The 19487-nt window shown below is 47.4% G+C and overlaps 1 protein-coding gene and 1 long non-coding RNA gene across 2 annotated transcripts in view; one reads left to right on the top strand and one right to left on the bottom strand.

Annotated features, from left to right (window-relative positions):
* The window catches only part of LOC144491503 (uncharacterized), a 279152-nt gene that overhangs the window by 15316 nt on the left and 244349 nt on the right, over positions 1 to 19487 (top strand). The window lies entirely within an intron of this gene.
* LOC144491497 (caveolin-1-like) lies at positions 487 to 18105 on the bottom strand. Its single transcript, XM_078209398.1, has 2 exons — positions 17666 to 18105; positions 487 to 1056 (listed from the first exon to the last, which is right to left on the bottom strand). Exons 1-2 carry the CDS (start codon positions 17777 to 17779, stop codon positions 715 to 717), a joined length of 456 nt encoding a protein of 151 aa, XP_078065524.1. The 5' UTR covers positions 17780 to 18105; the 3' UTR covers positions 487 to 714.

Here is a 19487-nt window from a genome sequence, read left to right as displayed (position 1 = left end):
ATTGGGAGGGGTGGCCAAAAACTCAAAGAGGTGTGTTTGTAGGTAGCCGAGGGAGGAGGGGGCGTGGGGGGGAAGGGAGGGAGGGGGAATCAATGAGAGCCAGATAGGTTGAAAGAAGGAATTCCAGAGGTTCAGGCCCAGGTAGCTGAAGGGACAGCTCTGAATAATGGTGTGAACAGAGCAGGAAATTCAGAATAGGCCAGGGTCAAATGGATGGAGGCTGGAGGTGACAGATGTTGGTCTCAGTAGCAGATCGGTCAAGGCAGGGGAGACGGGCGACATTACAGAGGTGGATGTAGGCGTTCAGTGTGATGGGTTGGAAGTTGACTCAGGGTTGATTCTGGTCCAGCCTCTGAGAGTGAGTAGCTGTGAAGGGGATGGAAATACTTTGGAAGGCACTGGTAATAAAGTTGGAGTAAAGATACATAAACACTTTCACAATACCGACCGGCTAATCTTTGTGGTAAATAGACACACCAGACAAGAAAGATTCAAACAGCTCTGGGTAGAACAGTAATATTTGTCTCTGAATTCTTAGACGTTTTTAAAACTTCACAATGATCAATAGTGAACAATGGTGATATAAAGTTATAACCATATCAACAGTAGAAATGAATTACAATTTGAAGAGAAACAGTTCTGAATGTAATATGGCAATTTAGCAGACAAGCCTTCTGTAAGGGTACATGCGTTGATAGAAGACAAAATGAGAAGCTAAACTTCCCTATGTAAAGTGACACGAATGTTGCTGAACATTTTGCCCAGGGCTTCATAAAAGGGGTCACAGAAGGTGTGAATGCAGAGGGAGTATATCCTACTGAAGCAGTGCATTTCGATCAGACAACTCTTGATACAGGGAAGAATGGTCCAGATGTGGCAGAAGGAGAGGCAGGCAAAGTAGAGACCCCAGAGGATGGACAGGGGGACACCGAAGATAGCAGACATTATTCTGTAGCACCAGTACTTGGACACAGTGAAGGTTGTGAGGCTGGCTTTCCACACACCGTCCAGGCTGTGGCTCCCCTCAGGTTCTGCAATCACATCTTCAAAGTTTATCTGTGGACACAACCAAAAGCACACTTTCAGACTCCACAAGTGTCAATCACTTAGCTTCTCTTCAACTTCTTACTGCGAAACTGGTTTAAAACATGCAGCACGTATCCAGACAGTTACATAGTTCAGGTTTGTTAATGTCAACTGCCATGTTCAGGTTAAGAGAAACAGGTGGTGGATATAAATTGCCCTGAAGCGCTTATGAATAGGGGATGGCTGGGACACTGGGCTGAGTGAGGGGGAGAGCTGTAAGAATGAACAAGTCAATCAACTCTCTCAAGTTTCAACTTCACAAATAGCTTGGTTCCTATGAACAGGGAACACACAAGGTTAGTTTGTTTATTTTTTGAAGTACGTTGATGAGTTTTGGTGATAATTATGATCTAGAATGTTAATTGAGGGAATTGGAAACCTTACCCTATTTTTGTTACTAGTTAAAAGTGGAAATCTTCCTGTGAAATAGGAGAGCAGGTATTAATGCCCTGCCAATTAAATCATTTAAAATGTTGGAAGGGGTAGATATGGGAAATGAAGAGAAACTAGGGGCTTGGCCTCACTCGCCGCGAAATTGGAAAATCCCGCCTCAGGTCAACAGACCTTTCCATGGTCCGCCCCTCGCCCGCTCCGATTCCCGTGAGGGGCGGGACGGTAAAATTAAATCCCATATCCCCCAGTAGGAAAATCCAGAACAAAGGACATCACCTTTTTTAAAGATAGCACCAGAATGTCTAGGAGTGAAATCAGGAAGAACTTCACCCCACAGAGGAAATCTGGAAAAGTCTCTCCAAAAGGTTGTGGTTGTTGGGGGTGACTTAGGAGTTTTGAAGACTGAGATAGATAGATTTTTGTTAGCAAGGGTATTGAGGGCTGCTGAACCAAGGTGAGTGAATGTGGGTGAGGTCACCTGAGAGGCCGAGTTCTCCTGTTCCTATGTCTCTGAATTAGTGGAATATATGGATTTGAAACATATTGGGCAGTATTTAGCAGGTCTCGGGGTTTCCTGTCCTGCCACTTGAAGAGTTAACAGGGAGCTCATTCCCACCAATGCCAGCTGACCCTCAGACATTTAATGCTTCAAGACAAGACTTCCACCCTTCACTTGAGAACATGTCCCATCACAGACAGCTGCTACCCAATCAGATTGAAAGGCAGCTCTGTAGTCTCACCAGCGCCACTGGGAGTGGTGGCCACTACTGGGACCACAACCAGTGCCAGCGAAGAGCAGGCAGGATTCAGACAGGCTGGGCCTGATTTTACCATTTTCATACTAAATGCTGAATCTGGGCTTAATTCAGATCCGACTTAGAAATTTGCTTTCAGGCGCCCCCATACGCACTCAGCCTGAAAAAAAAAATCGCGGGTCGCATTCGTGCTGTGGGCGGGCTTAGCACGCCCAAAACGATCGGAGCTCTGAACTGCGCATGCAGTTGGAAAAAAATTTGAAAAAGCGCGCCCGTGTCAGATCGCTCCCGGGCCGCAGAAAGTGGAGAAAGCGGCACGGGAGCGACAGGCGGGAGCGATGGCCCCCACAGACATCACTGTCCACCTCCCCCCTGTTACCCAGACCAATTGCGACCCCTGCCCCCTTCCCTCCCCACCGATCACTCGCAGAGTGGTAGCGGATCCGCCTGCCACCCCTCCCCACCCCACCAGAGATCCATCTGTTCCCCCCCCCACCAGAGATAAATCTTACCTGCCTCCCTTCTCACCCCCCCCTCCTCAGAAAACGATCTGGCCTCACTACCCCTGCCCAGAGAATGGTCTGGCCTCACTCACCTCCCCCCCACCTCAGAGAACGATCTGGCCTCACTCCCCCCACCCCCAAAGAGAATGGTCTGGCCTCACTCACAACCCCCTCTCAGGGAACGATCTGGCCTCACTCCCCCCACTCCCCCCCCAGAGAATGGTCACTCCCCCCACTCCCCCCACTCACCCCCCCGCCCCACCCCCTCAGAGAACGATCTGACCTCACTCCCCCATTTAAATTGCCGTTGCGCCCGTTTCGGGCGTGAATCGGATCATCGGGTTTCGGTAAAGTGGCCATCTGCGCGGGCGCGGATCGCGTTAATGGCCTCACACCCGACTTTACCACGTTTTCGTGCCCGAAAACGGTGCGACGCAATGGTAAAATCGGGCCCGATGTCTGGGGTGGAGGAAGCGTTCTCTCAGCAGGATGCATTCTCCCCAGTGGTTGAAGTGTGGGCCGTTAAATGCACATTGTAAATATGAGCTGTAAATTCAGCCTATTATAGAAACATAGGAATAGGAGTAGGCCATTCAGCCCGTCGAGCTTGTTCCATCATTTAATACGATCATAGTTGATCAGACACTTCAATGCCTTTCACCCACATTATTCCCACAACTCTTTACATCATAGTTTATCAGAAATCTATCAATCTCTGCTTTAAACATATACAATGACTGAGCCTCCACCATCGCCTGGGTAGAGACTTCCAAAGATTCACAGCCCCCTGTGTAAAGAAATTTCTCCTCAGTCCTTATTTTGAAATTGTGCCCTGGTTCTTGACTCCCTCACCAAGGGAAACATCTCCCCTGTCTATTTCTTTACGTATTTTGTAGGTTTCAATGAGATCACCTCTCATTCTTCGAAATTCTAGAGAATACAGGCCCAGTTTGTACAATCTCTCTTCATAAGACTGTCCCGCCAATCCCAGAACAAGTCTGGTAAACGTTTGTTACACTCCCTGAATGGCAATAATATCCTTTCTGAGGTACGGGGACCAAAACTGCACCAAGTGCTCCAGGTGTGGTCTAACCAAGCTCCTATACAATTGCAGCAAGGCCTCACTGCTCCTGTACTCAAATCCTCCCGTGATAAAGGGTAACATTCCGTTAACAGTGGCACAGTGGTTAGCGCGACTGTCTCACAGCACCAGGAACCCGGGTTCGATTCCTGGCTTGGGTCACTGTCTGTGTTAAGTTTGCATGTTCACCCCGTGTCTGCGTGGGTTTCCTCCGGGTGCTCCGGTTTCCTCCCAAAGTCCAAAGATGTGCGGGTTAGGTTGATTGGTCATGCTAAATTGTTGCTTAATGTCAGGGGGATTAGCTCGGGTAAATGCAAGGGATTAAGGGGATAGGGCCTGGGTGCGATTGTGGTTGGTGCAGAATCGATGGGCTGAATGGCCTCCTTTCGCACCGTAGGGATTCTGTGAAACTTATGGACAAGGACACTCAGGTCCCTTTGTACATTGACCCTTCCTAATTTCTTACCATTTAGGAAATACTCTGCACCTCTGTTCCTTCTGCCTGAATGGATTACCTCACACTTTTCCACATTGGGAACGATCTTACCACCTTACCACGTGTGATCAGTGTGACGAGCTGGGAAGATAGCGAGAGAGGCCAAAAATCCGATTCACGCCCGCGCAAATCGGATTGCCAGCTTCCCAGCCTGTTTTACTGGTGAGAACATCTTCGTGCCCAGAAAGGGAATGCAGTTCATTAGCATCAGAGTGCCTGGATCTCCATATCATTAGGGAGTCCTGATGTGGGGTTGCCGGCGTTGGACTGGGGTGGGTACAGTAAGTAGTCTCACAACACCAGGTTAAAGTCCAACAGGTTTATTTGGTAGCACGAGCTTTTGGAGAACTGGCCCTTCATCGGGTGAGTTAGGGAATCCGGCACGGCTGCTTCCCCTCTCCCGGATGCTTCCCCCTCTCCCGGATGCTTCCCCCCTCCTGGATGCTTCCCCCCTCCCGACTGCTTCCCCCCTCCTGGATGCTTCCCCCCTCCCGAATGCTTCCCCCCTCCTGGATGTCTCCCACCTCACCGGCGAGACGTCATGTTGGCGAGAATCACTACTGATCTCCAGTATCGGAGACCAGGCACCATGACCATGCCAGGGGGCATCAGAGCCCATTGAAGCCCCCAAATGGTCAGGAGCATGGCCAAGTAGTGTCCATTGGGTAGTGCCCACCCGACAGTGCCAATTTGGCTCCTTGGCAGTGGGGGTGGGTGTGGGACTGTGACAGGGGGCTATGTACGAGGTGAGGGTGGGGCAGGATATTTGCGGTGGGGAGAGGTCATGCAGAGGAGCATGTTGGGGACTCATCAGGAGTGCCCTGATGCCCGTGCCGGTGACCTGTGATGGTATAGGGGTGACATGCTGTGTGGGGGTCCAATGTCCATGGGGGTTAGTGGGAGGATGTCTCCCGGTTCACTGGCAGATTGGGGTGCCCTGCAGAATGGTGCCCAAGCACTCTGAAGCTAGCTTCACCTGCACGTGCAGGCTTCACGCTCCCATACTGGTCCAAAGCTCCCAGCTCTCAAAAAAGTGACAGAGTGCCGGAAGATTGCAGTGCGGAGCTCACTGAACAGACTGACGTGGAGGACTCCCGTTTTCCTTGCCCTTAAGATACCTGGAAATCTTAGGCAAAATTCCATCCATTATATTCCATCTGCCATGTTCTTGCCCACTCACTAAGTCAAAATCCTCTTGCAGCCACTTTACATCTTCCTCACAAAACACATTTCTGCCTAGCTCTGTATCATCCATGAACTTGCAAATATTACATTTGGTTCCCACTTCCAAATCATTGATATATATTGTGAACAGCTGAGGCCCAGGAACTGATCTTTGCAGTACCCCACTAGCCACAGCCTGCCAACGTGGGAATGACTCGATGTATTCTGCCTGTTAGCCAATCTTCAGTTTGTGGGAGTCTGTTGCCTCCTATCCCGTGTGCTTTTATTTTGCTAATTAACCTCCTGTGGGAGACTTTATCTAAAACCTTCTGCAATTCCAAATATACTATGTCCATTGACTTTCCTTTATCAATTTTGTTAGTAATGACTTCAAAGAACTCTAACAGATTTGCCAAACATGATTTCCCATTTGTAAATCCATGCTGACTATATCGAATCAGATCATAATTGTCCAAGAGTCCATTTATCATACCCTTTATAATAGATTCCAGCATTTTCCCTACCACTGACATAAGGCTAACAGGTCTGTAATTCCCTGTTTTCTCTCTCCCTCCCTTAAATAGTGGAGTGACATTTACTACCTTTAAATCTGCAGGAATCATTCCACAATCTATAGAATTTTGGAAGATGATCACCAACGCATTCACTATCTCTACAGCAACCTCTTGCAACATTCTGGCATGGATAATATCAGCTCCCAGGACTTGTCAATTTTCAGTCCCATTAATTTCTCTAATACAACCTTCTTACTTATACTAATTTCTTTCAACTCCACATTCTCCCTCATCCTTTAGATCTCTACACCTGGGAGATTTCCTGCTTCTTCCTTGGTGAAAACAGACACCAAGTAATCATTTAGCTTCTCTGCCATTTCTCTATTCCCCATTATAACTTTTCCTGATTCTGCCTATAATGGACCACATTTGTCTGAGCAAAACGCTTCCTTTTACATACAAAGAAGAAAGAACAGGCCCTTCGGCCCTCCAAGCCTGCACCAACCATGCTGCCCGACTTAACTAAAACCCCCTACCCTTCCGGGGACCATATCCCTCTATTCCCATTTCATTCATGTGCTTGTCAAGACGCCCCTTAAAAGTCACTACCATATCCGCTTCCACTACCTCCCCCGGCAATGAGTTCCAGGCACCCACCACTCTGTGTAAAAAATCTGCCTCGCACATCTCTTTTAAACCTTGCCCCTTGCACCTTAAACCTTAAACCTATAGAACCAAATACCTATAGAAGCTTTGAATGGTTTTTGTGAGATTGCATTAATAATTATGAGCTCCTTGCTTTCCTTTGCTGTGTTGTAATGCTGCAGCAGGGAGATGCTTCACAAAGCTGCATCTTGCTGTAGTAACTGTGACTGGTTCCTCACTTTGACACATGAATGGTTACAGTTAAGTCAGTGATGGTGATTAGCTGATGGGTGTCTTGGACTTTTCTCATTCTATATTGTATGTTCTGCATTTATCTACTGTCTGCTACATCAAGCATCTCTCCATTTTATTAGCTGATGCATGACTAAATCTGTCGTCTACTTCAAATAACAAAGAGTCGCATTTCTGTAGGCCTTTCATGAACTCAGGACATCCCACATTCCAAAGTGCTTTACAGCCAATTAAATACTTCTTGAAGTACAATCACTGTTGTAATGTAAGGAAGCACAGCAAGGTATCACAGACTGCAATGAGCGAAACAATCCGTTAAGCAGATTTTGTGATGTTGCTTGGGGGTCCTGTGTCACAATGGGAACATCCCTATTGCTGGACTAGAAGCTCCAGGTGCAAGGCCAACACCAGAACTTGTTGGCCACTGAAAAGAGCATTCATCAAGCAGCCCAACCGGCTGAAAATCAGTTCAATAATCCTTCCACCAATTATTCCCCAAAGAGAAGGTGATGTATGTGTGAAGATACACTTAAAAGAAGTGATGTGGCTGTGAGATAAACATTGCCCAGGATTTCAGAGTGATTTTCCTTTGCATTTGCTCAAATAATGCTGTGAATCTTTCTCATCCACCTGTGAGGGTGGACATGGTCCTGGTTTAACATTTCAACAAAGGGCAGTACCTGTGACAGTACAGCACTCCTCAGCACTGTATTGGAGTGTCAGGTTAAGCTATGTGCTCAGGTTTGTTAGAGGGGGTTTGAACACACATCTTTCTCACTTGGATATGAAAGTATAATCAGCTATCAACTTGAAGTATCAAGTACTTGCTTCTGAAGATACATTTAGTTTGAAGTTTCTAGTCTTTTAAAATCAGCTTCATATCTCTCTGGGATTCTTGAACTATTGTTCATAACCCTTGACATCTTGTCTTTCAATGCCCCCCTCTTTATATGTCAATGATGGAAATGCTGATACTGGCTTCTCTTAAGGCCATTCTGAGCCCTATCTATTGTTTGTTTAGTGTGGCAAATGGGGCCCTTCTCCCAGATTTGTCCCCTCCAACATTCCATGGTCATTTTTTTTTGAATTGGCAAGAATGGTTTTAAAATGTCGAAATTGAACATAATCCTGGTGCTGTGGACCTGAAACACTGACAGGACAATAAAATGTAAACTAACTCGTGATTTACCTCCCACCCTCACTCCAACAACCTCCCCCGCCCCCCCACCCCCTCACCCACCGCCATGCTCAGCTGCACCCTCCCTCCCCCGTCACTCCCACACTCAGCTGCACCATTGCAGGGAAGTGGCTAGTGGATAAAGAGGGGGGGGGGGGGAGAGAGAAAGAGACGGAAAGGAAGTTTCACTCATTCATTCTACATACATGCCCCATTATTCACTTTTGATGGTTCAAAGCAAATTGCTGCACACCACATCTCAAAGGCTTAACCCCAGATAGTGGAGGAGAAAGTAAGAAGGAGAAATAAAGATAGCTGCCTTCAAAATTCACCAGGTGACCATTTGAACATTCAGACATGAAGTATTATGTGATTTATTACTTGTGGTGATATCTTCCTGGAGAGATCAAGTATTAGGGTTAAGCTGAAAGTGCCCAAGTTATCAGTAAAATCTCACATTAGTAAGATCGCATCCTTTATGCCCAATTTTATTTATTAATTCTGAACATATGGGCATCAATGGTTCTGGTTGTATCACAGCTTGGTATGGCTCCTGCTCTGCCCAAGACCGCAAGGAACTATAAAAAGTCATGAATGTAGCCCAACCCATCCATTGACTCTGTCTACACTTCCCACTGCCTCGGCAAAGCAGCCAGCATAATTAAGGACCCCACGCACCCCGGACATTCTCTCTTCCACCTTCTTCCATCGGGAAAAAGCTACAAACGTCTGAGGTCACGTACCAACCGGCTCAAGAACAGCTTCTTCCCTGCTGCCACCAGACTTTTGAATGGACCTACCTCGCATTAAGTTGATCTTTCTCTACACTATATTCTGCACTCTCTCCTTTCCTTCTCTATGGACGGTATGCTTTGTCTGTATAGTGCACAAGAAACAATACTTTTCACTGTATACTAATACCTGTGACAATAATAAATCAAATCAAATCAAAAGCAAGACCAGCATTATTACCCTCTTGAACTACACAGTCTGTGTGGTGAAGGTACTCTGATAATGAACTGGGAAGGCAGTTCCAGAATTTTGACCCAGCAACAGTAAAGGAGCTTGCTAATTTGCTATTATGTCAGGTTGGATGTGACTCAGGTGGGGAACTTGCTGGTGGTAGCGTCCCCAAGCACCCACTGCTCTTGTCCTTCTAAGTGGTGGAGGCTGTGTGTTTGGGAGATGCTATCAAAGAAGCCTGAGCAGGTTATACTATATTCTAGCACTGCTGGTGTTCAGCTACCCTCGTGCGGTTCTATATTATAGAACGGAGAAGACAACATCATGGCATCAGCAGTGAGACCCCCAAGAGAAGTGTCCATGGGCAGGTTAGTGATACCTGTCAGTTGTGGTAGAACTACAGGTGGTCCAAAGTGAATTAATATTTAAAACTTACTGAGCGAAGTTTGAAATTAAAACCGTGTCCAAAGCAAAGTTTAAAATTGAAACTATGTCCACTCTTTTCGAAGATTAAGGGCGGGATTTTCCCAGAAACCCAAATATCCCGCCCCAGATTAATGGACCTTTCCATGGTGCGCCCACGCCTGCTTTGATTCCCGCGGCGTACACGACAGTAACATTTGCCTCTATAATGTTGACAAAAAGGTCGACAAACCAACGATTCTGGAGAAGGTGACTGTTGCCTTGTATCAATCTCCAAATGCTCTCAATTGTATGCACAGTTTGATGTGGTACAATTTGGACATTAGCTCCCCAATGAATGAAGGAAAGGTGGAAGATTTCCTTCCCTACAGGCAGGAAGGAACCAATTGTGCTTTTATGACAATCCAACAATTTTACAGTCACTTTTTCTGATAATTCTTTTACTTCCAGAATATAAAAGGAGAACGACTGCATTGTAAGCATGTAGCTTAATGTTTGTTGCTTGTTGCTAGGCTACCCAAACATTGGTGAAAGTGCTGAGCCTCAGCTTGAGAAACAGTAGCTTTTCAGGGGTCAGGTTGCAGCGCAGAGGCTCAGACGGGCCCTGACAGCTGGGTTGGCATGTCCCCTCAGCACTCTGCTCTGCCATTGGGCACTGCAGTGCGTGTGAGTGCGATGTTGCATCGAGAGCAAGAAAAACCCAACCACCCGGCTGCCACCTGCCAGGCACTCACACTGTGGCCCTGATTTCCCCATCCACCTCTCCACCAGCCTAATAAACATGCCCGACTCGACAGGAGTAAGGAACTGGAATTCAGACTGTGCCCTAGGTGTATTTTTGTCCTTCCCGACATGAGAAGTTGTTTGGATGCGGCACAGTGGTTATGTTACAGGATCAGTAACTCCTGACAACCTAGAACTGTTAATCTAGTAAAACATGAGTTCAAATCCACGCTCGCACACTGCCTACCTTTTCAAAAGGTCCAGCAGTTTAAATAATGCCCTCAGCACTGAACCTATTCTCCTCTCCGCTCAGAAGCTAAATCTCCTCAGGAGCTTAGACCCACTCTCCACCCTCCCTGTGCAAGAGCTTCCTCCCCTCAAACCTACAGAGGGGCTAATCCCCCTCCCCAACCCGCACAGGGGCAAATCCCCCATCCCCACCCTGCACAGGGGCTAATCCCCCTCCCCAACCTGCACAGGGGCTAATCCCCCTCCCCAAGCCGTACAGGGGCTAATCCCCCTCGCCGGCGCAGGGGCAAATCCCCCATCCCCACCCTGCACAGGGGCAAATCCCCCATCCCCACCCTGCACAGGGGCTAATCCCCCCCCTCCCCAAATAGCACAGGGGCTAATCCTCTCCCCAACCTGCACGGGGGCTAACCCCCTCCCCAACCTGCACAGAGACTAATCCCCCTCCCCAACCCGCACAGGGGCTAATCCCCCTCCCCAACCTGCACAGGGGCTAATCCCCCTCCCCAAGCCGTACAGGGGCTAATCCCCCTCGCCGGCGCAGGGGCAAATCCCCCATCCCCACCCTGCACAGGGGCAAATCCCCCATCCCCACCCTGCACAGGGGCTAATCCCCCCCCCTCCCCAAATAGCACAGGGGCTAATCCTCTCCCCAACCTGCACGGGGGCTAACCCCCTCCCCAACCTGCACAGAGACTAATCCCCCTCCCCAACCTGCACAGAGACTAACCCTCTCCCCAACCTGCCAAGACTAATCCCCCTCCCCAACCTGCACAGAGACTAATCCCCTCCCCAACCTGCACAGAGACTAACCCCATCCCCAACCTGCAATGAGTAACCCCCTCCCCAACCTGCACAGAGACTAATCCCCTCCCCAACGTGCACAGAGACTAATCCCCTCCCCAACCTGCACAGAGACTTATCACCCTCCCCAACGTGCACAGAGACTAATCCCCTCCCCAACCTGCACAGAGACTTATCACCCTCCCCAACCTGCACATAGACTAATCCCCGCCCCAACCTGCACAGGGGTTAATCCCCCTCCCCAACCTGCACAGGGACTAATCCCGCTCCCCAAACTGCACGGAGACTACCCCCCTCCACAACCTGCACTGGGGCTAATCTCCCTCCCCAACCTGCACAGGGGCTAATCCCTCCCCAACCTTCACAGAAGCTAATCCCCCTCCCCAACACACAGAGTCTAACCCCTCTCCCAACCTGCACAGAGGCTAACACCCCCAAACCTGCACAAAGACTAACACCCCACAACCTGCACAGAGACTATCCCCCTCCCCAACTTGCATAGGGGCTAATCCCCCTTCCCAACCTGCACAGAGACTAACCCGCCCCCCCCCCCCCACAACCTGCACAGAGACTATCCCCCTCCCCAACCTGCATAGGGGCTAATCCCCCTCCCTAACCCGCACAGAAACTAACCCCCCTCAACCTGCACAGAGACTAACCCTCCCCAATCCGCACAGAGACTAACCCCCTCCCCAATTTGCATAGGGGCTAATCCCCCTTCCCAACCTGCACAGAGACTAACCCCTCCCCCCCCCCCCCCCCCCCACAACCTGCGCAGAGACTATCCCCCTCCCCAACCTGCACAGGAGCTAATCCCCCTCCCCAACCTGCACAGAGGCTAATCCCCCTCCCCAACACGCACAGGAGCTAATCCCCCTCCCCACATGGCAGATATTTCTACCTTGGAGCTCATGACCCCAAATCCACAAACCCTATAACTTGGGAAACCCTTAAGCAAGACACTCAGGTGCCTCATCACCTTCTCAGGGTAATTCAGGATGGGCAATAAACGTTGGCCTTGCCAGTAATGTCCACACAGGGGAAAACATTTAAAAAAATAAGATTTTGAAGAGATACAAGCAGCTGTTCATATCTCTCCGAAATGATAATGGAATCACAGAAGCATACTGCAGAAAAGAGGCTTTTTGATTTATGGTGGCTGCAGGCCCTTTAAAGGAGCTATCATTTAGTATCAATCTCCCTGCTCTTCCCTCCTATAATCCTGCAAATTTTCTATCCAATTCCCAGATTAAACCCATGTCCACCACCCTTTCAGGCAGTGAATTCCAGATCAGCCTGATGTGTGAGGCTGGACCGTGAGCACACCAGGCTGAATAAAAGATGGATTCTGGTGTCATCTGCTTCTATTGATGCTTGCTGGACAGGGGTAGGTTGTGAAAGCCCCAGCCAGTGCTTATCTGTCTCCTGTCCAGCCCTGGGACAGCAGACCATAGTACAAGAATTTGGCATATAAAGGGTTAATGTGGGAGTGAGGACTGAGACTACCCACACAGTGATGTAAGAGAATACATGACCCCCACCTAAGAGTCAGCGTGGAGTTGGACAGAGTATGTGTCTAAGCACAGTACCTTTATGTAGCTATGTATATAGTTTCCAGTACTTAATGTTGAACAACCTAAGGCCACAAAAACCTTAAGACCTACTGAACCACACCCAACATTTTACAACATGGTGGCAGCGAATGGAAATGGGATAGTGGTAATAACGTAATAAATGAGATAAACTAGGAGAATTTGTAAATATGTTGGATAAAGACTAGAGGGGAGGTATGGTATTAAGGTCTGGCGCATAAAGGGTTATTAGAATTATAGAATCCTTACAGTGCAGAAGGAGGCCATTCAGCCCATTGAGTCTGCACTGACAACAATCCCATTCAGACCTTATCTCCATAAACCCATGTTTTTATCCTGCTAATCCCTCTGACACTAAGGGACAATTTAGCTGGCCAATCAACCTAACCCAGACATCTTTGTGGGATTGAGTACAATATCGGCCATTCAATGATTTAACAGAACACATAATCCACACCTAGGGATCAACTAGTGTGTGCGTAAACCAGCATAGAGACAGCCTTCAGCTTGAGTCTTTACTGTGTATAGTTTCTAGTAGTTCATAAATACTTACTGTTGAGCTACCTAAGTCTATGAATACCTAAATAAGACTTACTGAACTAGGTCCAGCGCCTTACTACACAGACCCACTTAGCTTACACAACTCAGAGCCTAACAATGTGGGACCTTAATCCAATGAATTTACAACTTGGATTAAAACTATGTTTATTGGGGCTGCTCAAGCGTTTCATTGCAGCCCAGGATTGGAGCAACATTTGGGTAAAGAGAGAGTGCAATCCCTAAGGTTCTCATTGTGTGGATGTAATAAAAGGGGTTAGTTTTAACTCCCAATGAGTTTCAGAGAGGCAGGGCAGAATCGAACGGAGATCTTGGGAGGGTGGGGAGGAGTTGGGCAGGGGGTGAGGGGAGGGGGGCTGTTCAGTGCAAACGGCACTTATTAATTTACATTGATGGTCCAAAATATTTAAAATTCACAGCTTCACCTGCACACCGTCATTCTGCTGCCTGTGTGAAATGGATAGAAAGTGGCAGATAGCCAGCAGGAGGGAGTGAAGGTTTAGGCAGGAAGAGACAACTGGTGTGCACCAAAAGGGGCGGGGAGGGTGGGTGGAGGGAACGCGGGGTATGCGAAGTCGCAGCTTTCCTTGTGGGATACAGAGGATGGAATTCTACTCATCCCGGTGCCACCAAAGAGGGGTTTTACACTTGGCTTTTCAGGGCCTCTTCTGTTCACAGATCAGCTGCAGACCTGCTCCAGCTTGTAGAGGAACTAAGGAACAGGAGTAGTTCATTCAGACCATCAGGCCTGCTCTGCCACTCAGATAGAACGTGGATGATCTGTATCATTAACCAGCTTTGGTTGTGAACAAACTACTGTCGGGTAAGTTGAAGTATTAGGGGTGATACTGACATACCAGGCCACTGATTTGCATAGCTTCATGAGACCACCGCCTGCTTTAGGTTAGACTCTGATCCAACCCAATAAAAGCAAAATACTGCGGATGCTGGGATCTGAAACAAAAACAGAAAATGCTGGAAAATCTCAGCAGGCCTGACAGCATCTGTGGAGAGAGAACAGAGCCAACGTTTCAAGTCTAGATGACCCTTCGTCTTTGACAAACAGTCATCTGGACTCGAAACGTTGGCTCTGAACTCTGATCCGCCTGGAGAACCTGACTGGTTAAAATGGGCAGCAGCAGGAAAGGGACGTATTGAGAGTGAGTTAAGTAACTCCCACCTGGGCATCCATGTGCCCAGTATCCGCCCAGTCAGCTACAGTTCTTTAAGTGATTGTAAACAGATAGAGGGAAGATAGTGACACAAATCACATCAATGAGTCAACCATGTGTAATAGAATTGTCAAAATGACAGAAGGCAATTGTGCCTCTCTGAAAACACAGAGTAAAAGCAGCTGGCAACACTCAGCTGACCAGGCAGAGAAACAACTGGTCATTGCCAGTTGTCCTTTCAACCTGGAGATCCTTCCTCAGGACTCATATTTCTGCTTTGCCAAACAAGAAAGGACTTTTATTCTTTTGCGGGATGTGGGTGTCACGGCAAGGCCAGCGTTTGTTACCCAACCCTAATTGCCCTTGAACTAAATGCCTTGCAGATGGCAGTTAAGGGTCAACCACATTGCTATGGGTCTGGAGTCATACGTAGGCCAGACGAGGTAAGGATGGCAGATTTCCTTCTCGAAAGGACGTTCGTGAGCCAGATGCATTTCTACGACAATTGTCACAGTCACTGTTACTGAGACTAACTTTCAATTCCAGATTTTATTAATTGGATTTAAATTCCACCGGCTGCCACGATGGATTTGAACCCAGTCCCCCAGAGCAGTAGACTAGTTTCTGGATTACTAGTCCAGTGACTTTACCACTATACCACCGTCTGCCCGTGTTGAGCCGTGCTTCACCAGCCTGAGCTTCTTTATTGATTACTCAATGTTACATTATGTTCAGACCAGTTACACTCACATCAGTCATATTGACTCGAAACATTAACTCCATTTCTCCCTCCACAGATTCTGTCAGACCTGCTGAGTTTTTCCAACACTTTCTATTTTTATTTCAGTTGCATTAATGATCATTTCTAAACAGTGGATGAAACCAATTCATGAAACACAGATCCAGATTCTGAGTCACTAGTTAAAAATCAAAGTGGAGAATGTGGGCATTCTCCACTTTGATTTTGTGGGTGGCACAGTGGCACAGTGGTTAGCACTGCCGCCTCACAGCGCTAGGGACCTGGATTCAATTCCGGCCTACTGTCACTGTCTGTGTGGAGTTTGCACATTCTCTCTGTACCTGCGTGGGTTTCCTCCAGGTGCTCCAGTTTCCTCCCACAGTCCGAAAGATGTGGGGGTTGGATTCATTGGCCATGCTAAATTAACTCTGGTGTCGGAGGATTCGTGGGATAAATATGAGGGGTTACGAGAATAGGGCCCGTGTGGGACTGTGGTCGGTGCAGACTAGATGGGCCGAATGGCCTTCTTCTGCACTGTAGGGATTCTATGATTCAACACTTGGGCGAGACAACATTCCAACTCTTTTGATTCAACCAATTAAACTAAATCAAAAAACCTGAAGAACAAAATAAAAGGGACAGCCCCTTAAAGGGATACTGACTAAAACTAAAGCAAATTACAAGTGAAACTTAAAACATCAAACCAAAATGTGATTAAAAGGGTCCATAATGCACCTTAGTCCTTGCAGTGCCCAATGAGCATGGAAGGCCTTGATGGTGCTCATGGACAGCGCATGCTTCCTCTCTTGGGACACCCAGCCATGAATGTAGCCATGGTAGAAGGGCAGACAGTCAGGTCAGACAACCCCCTTGATTGCCCACTGCCTGGACCAGTTGATGGTGAGTTTGGCCAAACAACATTCCATTCTGTATTTTCCAGTTCATCCTTAAGATGCTCAATTCCTAAAGTCAGGAATTCAGTTGACCCTTTGGCCCAATTATCGACCCCGCTCCAATTCGTCATCATTGTTTAGCTGTTTGAAATCTCAAATCCTCATGTGGTTTTATACACAGTGGTCTGTACACTGACACACATCAATAGGACTGGGACACTGCAGCTAGGTTGAGTCAGTGGGTAGCTGATTCACACCCCCACTCTAGGCATTTCTAGACAAAACTTAGTCTGACATTTGGGGCAGCATGTGGCACAGTACTTAGCACTGCTGCCTCACAGCACCAGGGACCCCGGTTCGATTCCCGGCTTGGATCACTGTCTGTGTGGAGTCTGCACATTCTCTCCGTGTCTGCGTGGGTTTTCTCCGGGTGCTCCAGTTTCCTCCCACAGTCCAAATATGTATGGGTTAGGTGGATTGGCCATGCTACATTTCCCCTTAGTGTCAAGGGGACTAGCTAAGGTAAATACATGGAGTTATGGGGATAGGGCCTGGGTGGGATTGTGGTCGGTGCAGATTCGATGGGCTGAATGGCCTCCTTGTGCATGGTAGGGATTCTATGATTCTATATCAGTGTAGTGCTAGAGAGAGGTCTGCACTGTCAAACAGTGCCTATGTTTGAATGAGATTTTAAACTGCTCTTGCAGGTGAGTGTAAAATATTCCACAGCTCTATTGCAGAGGTTTAGGGGATCTCTCCCTGGTGTCTTGGGCAATAGTTATCCCTTAATTGGCATTACTGAAACAGATAATCTGGTCATTATTTCTGTCTGTGGGAGCTTGCTGTGCACATCTTGGCTGCTGACAACAACCATGACTACATTTTTTTAAAGCATTTCATTGGCTGTGAAAATCTTTGAGATATCCCCACTTTCTGCTATATAAACGCGGGCTTCTTTGAAAGTGGTGGCTTTTGTTCTGAAGACATATTCTCTGAAATATCTCTTCAGGCATTTCAAAGGAAAAGAAATGTTTCACTCAGTCTATAGATTGAGGGCAATTGGTTAACTTGTAGGACATTCAATAAACTGTGGCCCATATCAAATGCTGTATGGGAGTACAGTAAGACCAATTCAAACCAGAAGCTGGTACATTCAGAATGAAACACACAGCTGGTTAAATATAGAGCAGTTGTCAACACCTCAAGCTGGGGATATTTAAAGCAGGGCATGCTTAAAGTGGATTAAAAAAGCGATGAGAGAGGGGGGAAAACAGAACTATTCACCCAACTGTGCAGTACGGATTTTCGTTTCGTATTGTTAAAAGAATCCAAACTAAACTTCCAAGACATGCATGTGTTTTAAGTTAAATTCCAGTGCAGGGTGAATGTCAAACTTGCGTACTGGGGATGAGTGCACAAAGATTTCCTGTTAATCAAGTATCCTGGCACATGCACGTTACAGAACAAAAAGAGAAGTTCTACCTTTACCACATCCTCGTTGATCTTTTTGGGATCTCGGTTGACCAAATCGATTTCTTTGGTGATCCCTTTGATGAACTTCTTTTGGTCGGCGGTTGGGGGAAGAGGTTCAGTCATGGCCTGCGAAAATAAAAGCTTTACTGCAACTCAAATGGCTCATGCGTTCCAACGCACCCTGTCAAAGTGACGGCAAATCTCATGTATTTGTGGGAAACAGGGAGGGTGGGGAGCAGATTGTGTGAGAGAAGTACCCAGGCTCTTCTCAACTCCCCAAATGTAGCCCCACCCTGGAGATCAGTCTGACATGGCAGGAGGCTCCTCTCAAACCACTGGGAGCTCAGAGGGAGAGGGGATCCGCAGCCTCAGGCTGCACCAGCCCCCGGCATTCCTTACATAGAGAGAGAGGCATCCAGTCCCCTCACACCAATATAGCACATTCCCTCCCGCTGCTTTATTAATAACACTGGTGTCCAAAGCCAGTGCAGCAGCCAGGAATTATTCTGATACCTGTCCTGTCCAGAATGGAAAAAGCACTGAGAAAACAGGAGGCAAACTACCTCAGTAAATTTACCTCAGATTGGGGAATATTCAGAAATTGATTACTGGTAATTGGGTTATTGGATGTTGTGTTGGATGTGGTTGTCAGGTGTCGGGTTGGACGTGGGGTGTTGCCTCTCACAAAACTCAAGGCTGGTCTGTTTGTGTTGAGTTTCACATTCCCCATCTGCCCCTGGTAACCTTTGATTGCCTTGCCCAACAAGAATCTATCTCACTCTGCCTTCAAGAATTCAGTGATCCCGCCTCCATTACCCTCTGAGGCAGAGTTCCATAGTCACACTACACTCAGAGAAAAAAAATCTCCTCATCGCTTTCCTATAAGGGGGACCCTAATTTTAAAACAGTGTCGCCTTAGTTCTTGTCTCACCCATAAGAGGAAACTTCCTTTTATCGTCCATCTTGTCCATACCGTTCAGATCTTATATATTTCATCAAGTCATCCCTCACTCTTCTAAACTCCAGTGGAAACAAGCCCAGCTATTCCAACATTTCCTTATAACACAACCTGCTCATCGCAGGTATCAATCTGGTAAACTTCCTCGGAACCATTTCCAATGCATTCACATCCAAAACTGCATACAGTATTTGAGTTACGGTCTCACCAATGCTCTATAAAACTGAAGCATAGTATCCTTGCATTTATGTTCAATTTTTCTCATAATAAAGGATAGCATTCCATTCGTCTTCTTGATTACATGCTGCACCTGAATACTAACTTGTGACTCATGCACTCGAACACCTAGATCCCTCTACAACTGACATTCTGCAGTCATTCCCCATTGAAGTAATTCTCTGTTTTTTAATTCTTCCTGCCAAAGTGAACACCTTCATGCTTCATACTCCATCTGCCAGATTTTTGCCCACTCTTTTTTTTATTCATTCGTGGGACACGGGTGTCGCTGCCAGGCCAACATTTATTGCCCATCCCTGGTTGCCCTTGAGAAGTGGTGGTGAGCTGCCTTCTTGAATCACTGCAGTCTACGTGTTGTCTGTTGACCCACAATGCTGTTAGGGAGGGAATTCCAAGATTCTGACTCAGTGACAGTGAAGGAACGGTGATGTATTTCCAAATTATAAGGAGAGGCTTGATAGACTGGGACTTCTTTCTCTGGAGCGTAAGAGGCTGAGGGGTGATCTTATAGAGGTCTATAAAATAATGAGGGGCACAGATCAGCTAGATAGTCAATCTCTTTTCCCAAAGGTAGGGGAGTCTAAAACTAGAGGGCATAGGTTTAAGGTGAGAGGGGAGAGATACAAAAGTGTCCAG

The sequence above is a fragment of the Mustelus asterias genome, chromosome 3 (assembly GCF_964213995.1).
Source record: "Mustelus asterias chromosome 3, sMusAst1.hap1.1, whole genome shotgun sequence".
NCBI lineage: Eukaryota > Metazoa > Chordata > Chondrichthyes > Carcharhiniformes > Triakidae > Mustelus > Mustelus asterias.
The sequence above is the reverse complement of the archived record's forward strand: the minus strand, read 5'-3'. Positions and strand labels throughout refer to the sequence as shown.